The 12,332-nt window shown below is 51.5% G+C and overlaps 2 protein-coding genes across 3 annotated transcripts; both read right to left on the minus strand.

Annotated features, from left to right (window-relative positions):
* Positions 1–57: 57 nt before the first annotated feature.
* On the minus strand, positions 58–3,203 carry MYL6 (myosin light chain 6). Of its 2 annotated transcripts, XM_065888433.1 has the most exons (7): positions 3,156–3,189; positions 2,857–2,884; positions 1,857–2,000; positions 1,478–1,651; positions 1,303–1,380; positions 953–997; positions 58–249 (listed from the first exon to the last, which is right to left on the minus strand). In XM_065888433.1, exons 1-6 carry the CDS (start codon positions 3,156–3,158, stop codon positions 969–971), a joined length of 456 nt encoding a protein of 151 aa, XP_065744505.1. In that variant the 5' UTR covers positions 3,159–3,189; the 3' UTR covers positions 58–249; positions 953–968. The 2 variants fall into 2 exon arrangements, with proteins under 2 accessions (XP_065744505.1, XP_065744506.1); XM_065888434.1 differs by lacking the exon at positions 953–997 and having other exon boundaries at positions 3,156–3,203.
* A 330-nt stretch (positions 3,204–3,533) lies between these two features.
* MYL6B (myosin light chain 6B) lies at positions 3,534–7,740 on the minus strand. The gene is made up of 8 exons (XM_065888422.1): positions 7,651–7,740; positions 6,081–6,315; positions 5,335–5,362; positions 4,979–5,122; positions 4,576–4,749; positions 3,969–4,046; positions 3,777–3,814; positions 3,534–3,639 (listed from the first exon to the last, which is right to left on the minus strand). Exons 2-7 carry the CDS (start codon positions 6,267–6,269, stop codon positions 3,786–3,788), a joined length of 642 nt encoding a protein of 213 aa, XP_065744494.1. The 5' UTR covers positions 6,270–6,315; positions 7,651–7,740; the 3' UTR covers positions 3,534–3,639; positions 3,777–3,785.
* Between the last annotated feature and the right edge of the window lie 4,592 nt (positions 7,741–12,332).

A 12,332-nucleotide genomic window follows, 5' to 3' on the forward strand; every position in this document is an offset into this window, starting at 1 on the left:
TTGACCCCAGACTGTCCTCCCCTTCACCCTGCTCAGGAAGGAAAGCAGAACCGCATGTAGGGCAGAGAGCAAGTTTATTTGGTGAATGCTGATGGCAAACATCATCCAAGAGAGACAATCTGGGAAAACTACTGTGACAAGAGCACCTAGGAGGCCTCTGGGGCTACATACACAGTCTCCCACAGGGAAGGCGTGGTGTCCGCGCACACTGGGAATGTCCTCAGCCATTCAGCACCATGCGGACGAGCTCTGTGGAAAGGAGAGGGGGTGATCCAGGGAGCAGGGCCAAGGGGAGGGGTCCACCAGGGGCCAGGAGACCACAAGACCACAAAGGTAGCCTAAGAAGGAATGTGCCCACAGCAACCAACCCTGGGGTCAGTTTGCAGAGGGGCCACCTTGAGTCTGACCAGTCCTCTCAGCCCCCAGCTCCCCTCCCACCAGCTGTTATTTCCCCACCCCACCCTGAGCAGCAAGAACACAGCAGAGGCAGAAGAGTTCTCAACTACACCTACAGCTACTGTCAGCCATTGGCGGGAGGAGAAGACAGAGTTTTGGGTTAGGGTACCTCCGAGCTGCCCAGCAGAAGGACGGGAAAGAGACTTCAGCTACAGTAGCACAGTGGGGCAGGCAACCCACCCCCCGCTGCCAGCTGCCCGTGCTCCCGGGCTAAAGGATGACCATGAAGCAGGACTGGGATAGGCTGGTGTGAGTTCCCAGACACCAGCGCCCTAAGAAGCAAAACCTCAGCCCATTCTAGGAGAGGAGGAGGTACCACACCCCCAGGCTGTCTTCCTCTTTGAGGAACCCCTCCCGTCCCCAGTCAGCTCCATGCAGAGACATGCCAGGAGGAAGTCAGATGGTAGTAGGGGAAGGGCAGGGGCTAGAGAGCAAAGGCTGGGAAGAAAAACACTGGGGAGGTCAACTAGAGAAGAGGGGCTGGGAGGAGCCGTACCCGCCCCATGGGCCCGTCACCCCGACAGGATATGCCTCACAAACGCTGCAGGAAGGAAGAGACATTAATGGTGAAGACAAGACACAGACATGGGGTGAAGGGGTCAGGCGGCGAGGGATTAGACATCCATTTATTTTACTTCCCATCCCTTTCCCACCCTTCATGCCACATAAGCCCTTCCTTTCCTGTCATACACCCCTGGCCTCCCACTCCTGGGCTGGGCTGGGCCCTGCCCCTTGCCTGTTGGCACTTTTTGGAGCCTGAATCCAGGGACAGGGAAAGCCCCAAATGCTGCACTTGAGCTGCCCTGTATGGCTGCTTCCTCCGTGAGACCCCAGTTAGTCCCTCACCTTCATAGTTGATACAACCATTGCTGTCCTCGTGCCCCGCCACCAGCATCTCTACTTCTTCCTCTGTCATCTTCTCACCTGCAGAGGGGAAGAAAGAGTGAGCGTTCTGGAATTGGATGACACATGAGGTCTATCAGGTGGCACCTCAGCTCAAGAAGGAAGGGCAGAGCCTTACCCAGTGTGACGAGAACATGCCGGATCTCAGCACCCATGACGGTGCCGTTCCCTTCCTTGTCAAACACCCGAAGGCCTTCGACGTAGTCCTCGTAGGTGCCCTGGTCCTTGTTCTTGGCCACAGTCTGCAGCATGGGCAGGAAGTGCTCAAAGTCCAGCACCTTCACGTTCATCTCTGCCATAAAGGAGGTGGAAGCAAAGTCACATGCATTCTCAGGGCTGGGGATTATGTGGTTCCCACTCAAGGCAGGAGAAATCTTATCTGGGACTTGCTAGACAAGAGCTGCTTGAGTTCAGGGCCTAAGAAGACAAAGCGAAGCTATCAGCTAAAGACTGCAGACCCACTAGCACACTGCAGAGTTATTCTTAAAGACCCTCACCATCACTCTTGGGGTTCCCCAGGACCTTGAGCACCTCGGCGTTGGTGGGGTTCTGGCCCAGGGCCCTCATCACGTCCCCACACTGGCTGTACAGGATCTTGCCATCCCCTGTTCGGTCAAACAGCTGGAAGGCCTCCTTGAACTCTGAGGATTCAGATAAACATCAGCACTGGGCACGTGGGGGTTGACCCAAACCCTCCCTTACAGCCCCTGCGGCCCATTCCACTTTGATCATGCTGAGGAAACCAGATATTTATACCGCTGTGCACCCAAACCCTCTAAGAGGGATCCAGCATCCCTTCCTCCGACTCAGGTGTCCCACATAAATACCCAGCCTTCCTCCCCTTGGCAGAGGTACCAGCCATTTACATACCCTCTGCCTGCAGCAGCCTGCCCAGCCTCCTCACCTCACTACTCAGGGCAGGGATTTGCCACCGCCCTGTCTGGGCCCTGTCCTTATAAGGAAGTGGGAGCAGCAGCCTGGGACTGGGGTCATCCCAGCCTGCCACTTCCCACCCCTCCAGTACAGAGACCTTTCAGAGAGTACAGCTACAAAGAAGTATCCTCAGCAAACTCCCCTGTTCCATTTTCACAAAGTAACAGGTCACTGCTGTCTACAGCCTTCACGATTCCAAGCTGGGGGAGGGGGAAAGTTATCACAGGAGGAGAAAAGAGTCAGAAGTAGCTAACTAAGGAACAGGGGAGCACAGGCAGCTTAATACACAGTCCCCAAGCCCCACACACAACAGGCATTAGTGACCAAGTTGTTTCACATGCCCACACCACCTAAAACTCACCCAGTGCTTGGGGCTCAGGTCTAGAGTACAAGGGAAGGGAGGAAGAAAGAGTGAGAAAAGAAAATGGAAGATCCAGAAGGAGGGAGAAGGGAATCCACGAAGTACTCCCCTGGGGGTGCTGAAGAGAAGACAGGTGGCTGGAGGGTGCTAGAGGGAGTGTCCCTCTCCCTAAGCATGACCTCAATAGGGGTCAGATTACCTACCTGCGGTCTGGTCCTCGGTGAAGTCACACTGCTCAGAGAAGAGGGGAGCGGTCAGCATCTTAACTCCAATCCCCCAAGCTTCTATCCCAGTCCCAAGAACTCTGAACCACAAACTCCCGTTCTCATGCTGGGGACCCGCTTCCCAGCAGGACAGGATCCCCGACACTCCAACCCCACCTCAAACCTTTAAGGCCCTCAGGTTCCTTTACCCCCTACCTTTTGCCTTCTCCCCGCCCCCTATCCCCGGCTTCCCGCCTCTCGCCCCAAATCCCGCTCATCTTCCCAGCACTGGGCCCCACCATCTTGACCGCTCAGCTCTGCGGGACCTTTTCCTGCAGTAATGGCTCCGGTTCCGGGCCCAACCCTAGTCTTAGTACGTCCCAATTACGTCACCCCCAGCCGACCCAGCCAATAGGAATCCTGGCCCGGGTTTATGCAGATGACGCTGCTATATTAGTAATGAGATGGGCGGGACCCACTGCTGTTCGTTTCTCCTGAGCAGCCCTATCTGGGGCACAGAAACTGCAGAAGAGGGTGGAGTGGGGCGCGAGGAATCTGCTCCTCCGAGAAGCAAGAAAGTCAGAGGTTGTCGGATTGGGGAGGGGTGGGGGGAGAAGAGAGCCCTCCCTTTCCTTCCTTCCCTCCCCCACCTATAAAGAAAGCCAGAGTCGGAGACCAAGGGAGGAACCGTCTCTTTATTTTGAAACAATAGCCTCCTGGTGGCAGGAACTTGCTTTCGCCTGCGGGGGGCGGGAGGGGGGGAAGTATCCGACCCCACCGCACCTGTGGAAAAAGATGAAAGTTGCCAAATCCTGGCGCTCTCGCGCAGCAGGACATGCAGACGTACTTCCCTGCTTTTCCACCCTGGCTGAGGGAAGGGAAGGAGGCTTGCCTCTCTAGGCGAAGTGGGAGGGCCCTACCTGTGGAGCTCAGACGCTTAGGATGTGCTTCAGGAAGGCTGCAGAGAGAGGAGGCAAGAGGGGCTGCAGAAGCTGGCCTGATGATGAGCCACCTGACTTGAGATAATATGGGTCCCAGGGTGCCTCACCCACATACCTCGAACTTCCTGCCTCCCCGCTTCCCCTGTCCCTTCTGCTTGTCTGGCCCCTCACCTTCATAGTTGATGCAGCCGTTGCTGTCCTCATGTCCTGCCAGAACTGCCTCCACCTCCTCTTCAGTCATCTTCTCTCCTGAGCCCCAGACACGGCGTTTTAGCCTCTGCCTTCCCTCCCTCATCAACCTAGGCCTCTTTCTTCTGAGTGGTACCTCCTCTTCTTCCACCCTGGAGACTTGCCCACAGCAACAGTCCCCCAAGAGAATCCTCTCCCTGTAATGAGCATGCCTTGAACGTGTCCCTGAATCTTGCTTTCCGTTTCACCTCGGTTACACCCGGTGAAAGTTTTGACAGATAAGGAAACTGAATTCCAGAGGATTAAGAGACATACCATATCATAGAGTACGACCATCTCTTCCAAAACCGAAACTCAAATCTCCCACCTCATCCCCTTTCCTCTGCCCTTTGGGAGTCATCTGCAGCCCACACACTTTAGCCTCCACAGGATTAAGACCTTCAGATTGTCCCCAAGGCTCTGACCTTCTCAGTCTCCTGCCCATGACCTACAGGAAAGTAATCCCTCCCTGGCTCTGCCTACTTAGCCAAGCTTCTCCTTAGTTCACCCCCTCCTCTCAGCCCCACAGGAGTTCTGGTGCCTGCCTCACCCAGGGTGGTGAGGACTTGTCTGAGCTCTGCTCCCATGACTTTGCCATTCGCCTCTTTGTCAAACACCCGAAGCCCCTCCAGGTAGTCCTGGTATGTGCCTTGGTCCCGGCTCTTGGCCACTGCCTGGAGCATGGGCAGGAAAGTCTCAAAGTCCACACGCCGGGACTTCAGCTCTGAAGATCAGAGAAGTGAAGGAAAGGTCACTGTAGTGTCACCCAGGACCCAGCTCCCATACCCACCATGAAGGGTTTTATCCCTTCAACATTCACGATGCTTTTCTGCCCCTGCGTCTGACAGTTTCTAAAGTCCTGGGACCCACCTCAGCATTTTTTGTCACCTTACCAACATTCCTCGGTTCCACCACCAAACTGAAAACCCGCATCGTCCCAGAGGTCCCCTCACCATCACTCTTGGGGTTCCCCAGGACCTTGAGCACCTCGGCGTTGGTGGGGTTCTGGCCCAGGGCCCTCATCACATCCCCACACTGGCTGTACTGGATCTTGCCATCCCCTACTCGGTCAAATAGCTCGAAGGCCTCCTTGAACTCTGAAGTATAAGGAGGGGTCAGTGTTGACAAGGGGTCCCATCACCACCAGGAGAAAGGAGATTCAGAAACTATGTGCTTGAGCTGAGCAGAACCGGGAACACAAAGAGTACTAGTGTGGGAGTTTTCAAGGTCGGGAATGGAGTTAGGGGAATAGAAGGAGGATCTGAAGAGGGACTTGGGATGGACAGTGGGCTCAGGGGCTTTGCCTCACCCTCCAGCTGGTCCTTGTTAAACTCGATCTGTGGAAGAAAAGAGCAGGTGAGGAGAGATGACAGGGCTCATTCAATCCCTCTCCAACACTCCTCCCGACCAACTGGCAGCCACTTCTGGGGAGGGGCCCAAAGGGACCAGGCTGGGAGCCCAGCCACCTCAGTCCCATTCCCAGCTCAAGACCTTGGGAGAATCCCAAGAGGAGGAATTATTGGGGGGAGGGTTTCCAGGGAACGGGGTTAATCCCATGCCACCTGTTCCCCTCCCTCTACTGCCCTGAGCCCTGCATCCCTCACATAACTGGGGGCTGAACAAAAGCTAAATTTACCCCTGGCCCCCAGCTGTGATTGTCTAACAAGTCTGTCCTCTTCAGCCTTTCCTCCTGGGGTTCAGAGCTGTGGCCTTTAGTGTTGAATAGTCAGCCAGGCACAGGCAGCAGCTCCCTCCCTTCACCTTGAAACTGTCCTCAGAACCCAGATGTTCCCCATCTTACAGGCCCTGCCTCCAGCAGGAGGGTCGGTGAGAAGGTGGGGGGGTGTGGGTGTGTACATACACACACACACGTGACAACAAAGACAACAGCAGAGTCATAAGCCTGGATGCTTCCAAATGGGGTACTAAGAGAAAGCGCCACTGTTATCCAGTGCTTACCGATTCCCTACCTTCTAGATACCCCTAGTCCCCTAGGCTGTATCCCACCCTTGTACCACTCCCTCCAAACTCTTTTCTCATTTTCCAGGGACTCACCACCACTTTGGAGAGATCGATGGGGGGCTCCTGGGTTTTCTCAGGGGTTGGAAGGACAGCTGGCACTGGTGCTGGCACTGGCTCAGCCTTAGTCTTGGCTGGAGGGGCCCCTGCTGCTGGCTTGGCAGCAGGCTTGGGGATAGAGGGTCCTGCTGGTTTCTTCACGGGAACATCCTTCTTGGGAGGCATGATGTCCGGTGGCCAAAGGACAGTGTGCTGATGGGGGCACCCATCTCTGTTTAAATAGCCAGGGAGTCTGGGATGTCAAGGGGCGGGGGCAGGGGCAGGGAGCCAGTTGGCTGTGGGGAGGGTGAGATAGAGGAGAGATATGACGGCCTGCCCTCACTCTCCTGGCCTCCTACAGTTCAGGACTCCTGCCCCAAGGTTTTCTCCCTTCTGTCCACCCCGCCCCAAATGCTGACCAGAACAATGGCTGCTTTGGGGGGGAGGGGAGGAGGAGGAGGCCAGAGACTGCCCAGAATGGGGGAGTTAACCTCCAGGGTGAGGATAGGATGCTTGCCAGTGACAAACCCTGAAATAGGGGTGAGGCAAAGAAGGGCATCCAGGCATTTCAGGCCCCCAACCGCCTGACTCAGAATAGCCCTTTTTCCTAGCAGCTTTAGACTCTTGAAGGCTGAGGCAGGGATGGGGGCCTTGCGAACTGGGATTGTTCAAGTGGAGTCTGGGAGTAGTGAAAGGAGAAGGAAACAAGCAGCCCTTCCATTTCCCTCTTACCATGGATGAGGAGCAGGGTAGTTGGCCCCACAGCCTAATAATCCTTAATACCTCAAGTCCCTAACCCCCTCCCTCCCAGCCCAGAACTGGAACTGTGCACAATATAAAGAATAGCAACAGAAGAGTGTGACACCCCCCACCCCGCATTGTACCCTGTGCCCAGTGTTGTTTTAGAGGTGGGGATGAAGGCAAGGACCAAGGAAGGAACCTTGTCCACAAGCTTATGGTCATTCAAGTCAGACAAAGGTAGGGTGCCTGCTGAACCTGCAGGGACTCCGTGGTGGCACCTGGGGGGAAGGGCAAGCTCTGAGAGGCAAAGGGCCTAATTTCTAAAATCTCTAATCCAAAAGGATGCGAGAGGTCCCCTGGGCTCCATGAGTACTCACGCTCAACCGGAGGGATAATAAAACCCTGACTCAGTAGCCAGGTTACAAACCTTGTTGGGGGCGCTGGGGAAGGGTGGAAGTCGATGGGGGGAGTACGGAAGAGGGGATGGGTTGCTGGTTACTTTTGTTCTGGGGGTAAAGAAGGAGACGATTTAGATAGCATTCTGAGGAAGATAGTAGTGATTCCTCTTAGGCCCTGGGATTCAGAGAGTTGATGCTGGGTCTCCCACTCGCAAATAAAGCATTTGAATGTCATTACTGCAAATTGTCTCATTATAGGAAAGTCAGAATCATTCCTCCAGCCGGGAGTACATCACACACACACACACACACACACACACACACACACACACACACACACACACACACACACACACACACACACACACACACACACCCCTAAGCCTTAAATAAAGGAAAGAGTCCCTCCCCAGCGCCCCAAAACTCACCCTGCGGGGTCCAGGTAAGGGGCGGAGGCGGGGCACAGGGCATCCGCGGGCCCTGAAGGGTTAATTCCCGTGGCCTCTGAGCATGCCGGGAGTCGTAGTCCTCGCGCGCCCGCGGGCTCACGGGAAACGCCGCCCTACAGAGCAGGGCGGACGCCGGCTCAGTGACTTCCGGCCCGCGGCGGCGGTTGGTGACTCACGATCGTTGGGAAGTGATTCTTGTCCCGGAACCGAAAGGCCGTGAGCACTTTACAATCCTCTTCCCTGACCCGAAAACCGCGCGCGGTCCCTCAGGATATCTCCCTTGCTCAGGCCTGCGTTACGCGTTTAGTGTGGGCGGGGATATTTTCCTGAATCCACTGGTGAGAACGCAGAACGTGGGGAAAGGCTGCAGTTGCAGCCGGCCGGATGGAGGTCAAGTAGTAGGAAGCATTTACTGCGCGGGGCAGAGTGGTGCGGTCTCTACCTTCCCTCTTGCGGTTTGGTAGAAAGAGAACAGAAGCTGTTGAGTTGCCTTGTGACTTGGAACAGTGACTTGGAACAGTTTTTGAAATGAACTGGTAGTTGAAGTAAGTGTTAAATTTTGGAATTGAGCCGGGTCACCTGCCCCAGTCTCTTAAGTTGAGATTTCTCCATTCTGCCCCGCGTATGCGCTAGCCACCTTGTCGGTTCCTCACAGGTCTCCTTGGAGTGGAGGACTGGGTTCTCCAGCCCGTGACTAAGACATCTCTTCCCAGCATTGGACATCTCTTTTCCGGAGATGGTTGTTTGTTTTTTAGATCTGTTTTTTTTTTTTTTTTAATTGAGGTATAGTTGTACAATATTACAGAAGTTTCAGGTGTACAACAATGCTTCACAATTTTTAAAGGTTATACTCCATTTATAGTTATTATAAATATTGGTTATATTCCCTGTGTTGTACATCCCCCAGATGTTCATCAAAGGTCTCATCTGTGTCGGGAGGGAACCAGTCCAGGCAGGCCCAACTTCACTTGCTGAATCAGTAAATGCCCTGGCGGCATACCTTGCTGGACATTGGGGCTTGCATGGGCCTGCAGGCAGTGGGTCAGAGTAGAAAACCCTCGGGAGGTCAGAAAGGTGAGGCATAAGTTAACTTTATGGGCAGTGCAGAAGTGATATTTGCTGGTTGGGGAAAGCTTGGAAGAACAGAAATGGGTTGTATAATATGGTTGGTTACAAGACTGGGTGAGGGCATAACAGATGCCTTTTAGTGTCTTTCATCACTTACACAGAAGTTGATTTCGAAGATGTGGTTTATCTGATCTTTTTACTCCTCCTCCTTTCCTTTGTGGCTGCCTTTTGGCAGTTTGCCAAGTAGAAGTAGTTATGGCATGACTTTCTAGCTTTGTAAAAAATATATTTGTTTGTTTATTTTGGCTGCACCACCTCTTAGTTGTGGCATCGTTGTTTGTTTTTAGTTTTTGTTTTTTTTGGCTGCGTTGGGTCTTTGTCACTGCACGCGGGCTTTCTCTAGTTGCAGCGAGCAGGGGTTACTCTTCCTGGCGGTGTGCGGGCTTCTAATTGTGGTGGCTTCTCCTTGTGGAGCATGGGCTCTAGGTTCGTGGGCTTCAGTAGTTGTGGCATGCAGCTTCAGTAGTTGTGGCACACAGGCTTAGTTGCTCTGCGGCATGTGGGATCTTCCCGGACCAGGGATCGAACCCATGTCCCCTGCATTGGCAGGCGGATTCTTAACCACTGCACCACCAGGGAAGTCCTGCCTTTTTGATAATAGTCATTCTAACAGGTATGAGGTGATATCTCATTGTGGTTTTGATTTGCATTTCCCCGATGATTAGTGATGTTGAGCACCTTTTCATGTACCTATTGGCCATCTGTATGTCTTCTTTGGAAAAATGTCTGTTCAGATCTTATGTCCATTTTTTTAAACAGGTTATTCGTGTTTTTTTGCTTTTGAGTTGTTTGAGTTCTTTATATATTTTGGATATCAATCTCTTATCAGTGATTTGCAAATATTTTCTCTCATTCAGTAGGTTGTTTCTTTTGCTATACAGAAATTTTTTAGTTTGATGTAGTCCCACTTGTTTATTTTTGCTTTTGTTGCCTTTGCTTTGTGTGTCAGGTTGGTTTTTAGTTCTTTAGGGCAGTCTTACCTTTACATTTCAGTAGTACTTTTCTAGTGCAATGCTCCACAAATGTTTTCTGAATTCCTGCCGAAGATTAGAAAATTGACAGGTAGGGGGACTGCTGCTGGAGAGAAAGCCTACTAATTTCACCAAGAAATGACAATTGGTAATCTGATAGTGAGGGAAGAGACAGGAAAATCTGTAAAAGTAGGCAAAATTTTGCCCATCATTTGGCAAAGATTTTTAAAATTGTAATATCCAAAAGAGAATATAGGAAAACATTTTTGTGTAATGCTGGTGGGAGTAGAGAATTCATATAATTTCCTTAGAATGTAGTTTGGAAGACTGTACTAAAAGTCGTTAGGGGACTTCCGTGTGCCACAACTACTGAGCCTGCGGTCTAGAGCCCACGAGCCACAACTGCCAAGCCCGCATGCCACAACTGCTGAAGCCCACACACCTAGAGCCTGTGCTCTGCAACAAGGGAAGCCACTGCAATGAGAAGCCTGCCCACTGCAACGAAGAGTAGACCCTGCTTGACGCAACTAGAGAAAGCCCGTGCGCAGCAACAAAGACCCAACGCAGCCAAAAAAAAAAAAAAAAAAAAAAGTTGTTAGGGAATTCCCTGGTGGTCCAGTGGTTAGGACTCTGCACTTTCAGTGCTGAGGGCCCGGGTTCAATCCCTGGTTGGGGAACTAAGATCCCACAAGCCACGTGGCGTGGCCAAAAAAAAAAAAGTCATTAAAGTACATAAGTTGACCCACCAATTATACTTATCCTAAGGAAATCATTTGAGATGTGTATACTTTTGTGTTCCCACAGTGAATAGCAAAGCAGAACTACCTTCATTTCTGACAATAGAGAATCAGTTAAACTATGGGGCAGTCATTCTAAGGAACTGTACACATTGTGACCATTATAAATTATATTTTCAAGGAATATTTAATGAAGTGTAAAAATGCTTATGTGTTAAGTGAAAAAAGCAGGTTATAATATAACTCTAATTTATAAAATATGTATCTCTGTTATCATGTTAGCTTTTCTTCCTTGTGACCTTCCTTAGTGACCTCAGGCCTTAAAGAAAGCTGTTGCAGCTCCAGGCGTCACATCTTCCCACTAATGACCCAAGCAGAAAGGAAGGGAGCAAATGAGGGCTTTCTTCTGTTGACGCTCCATCCCCAGGTGTATTCCTCTTACATCTTATTGACCAGAGCTGGATCACAGAGCCACTCTGAGTTGCAGTGGAGGCTGGGAAAGTGAGTATCCAGCAAAGAGGATTGTGATTAATCCCTTGGGGCTGGCACACTGCCACTAAGAATGCCCTGGGGTTCTGTATGTAGGGAAGAGGGGCAAATGGCGGGTAGACAAATGTGTTGCCACACCCAGTTAACTACAGCATGTTGTTTGGGCCAATAAAGCCACATTCCAAGAGGGCAGTATTCGTAAACATCAGTGACAGTGTACCCATATGCCATCATCTCTGCCTTTCTCTGGAAGAGGTGCCAGTGTCAAAGACCAGCTGTTTGAGAAATAACAAATTAGCATTTGTTTAATTCCTGTGATTAATGACCCTTAGTTTACTTCATCTTTGTGTAAGAGCAACAGTGTACTGAATTGTCTCATCTTGTATTTAATACGTAGATCCGTACTTCTTCTCATATGTATCCTGAATTTGAAAAGGTTGGGAAAGAGTAGGGACCCTTCTGGGATGGAAGAATTTGTGCCATGTCCTTTAGTTTTCTGGAATTGTAATTACTTGGAAGTGATGAACTAGGTAAAGAGTGCTTCTTAAAATCACACATTGCAAGATCTCTGAAGCCAGCTAGAACAGCAGGCCTTGGGCTACATGCCCAGTATTGAATAATAAAACGAGAGACCTTAGAAATCTAAATTCCTCTGCCCTGTGTTTTGGGGGTTTTCACCCCTTCAGTTTTTGGGTCTGGGGAAGGGCAACAGAGACTTCTTGCTCACAGTCAAGGCTCTTAAGTTTATGGGAAGGAAGTAGAGATGGCAGAAGAACCAGCAGTGAGTACCAAGGAGTTATTGGGAAAAAAAATTAGGAGCTGAGTTAGTTGATGGCATAGAGTTTATTTTTATTTTTTTAATAAAGTTTCTTTTATTTTTTTTTATATATATATTTGGCTGTGTTGGGTCTTCGTTGCTGCGCATGGGCTTTCTATAGGTGCGGCGAGCTGGGGCTACTCTTTGTTGTGGTGCGCGGGCTTCTCATTGTAGTGGTTTCTCTTGTCATGGAGCATGGGCTCTGGGCACATGGGCTTCAGTGGTTGTGGCACGGGGGCCCTAGAGGGCGCGGGCTTCAGTAGTTGTGGCGTGTGGGCTCAGTAGTTGTGGCTCACGGGCTCTAGAGCGCAGGCTCAGTAGTTGTGGCGCACTGGCTTACTTGCTCTGCAGCATGTGGGATCTACCTGGACCAGGGATTGAGCCCGTGTCCTCTGCATTGGCAGGTGGATTCTTAACCACTGTGCCAACAGGGAAGTCCCAATGGCATAGAGTTTAAATTCAGCTTTTGCTAATAAGGTGGATTTTGACAACTCCTTGGAGGCTGAGTTTAGTTCTTTC

This window comes from Phocoena phocoena, chromosome 11, assembly GCF_963924675.1.
Source record: "Phocoena phocoena chromosome 11, mPhoPho1.1, whole genome shotgun sequence".
Taxonomy (NCBI): Eukaryota; Metazoa; Chordata; class Mammalia; order Artiodactyla; family Phocoenidae; genus Phocoena; species Phocoena phocoena.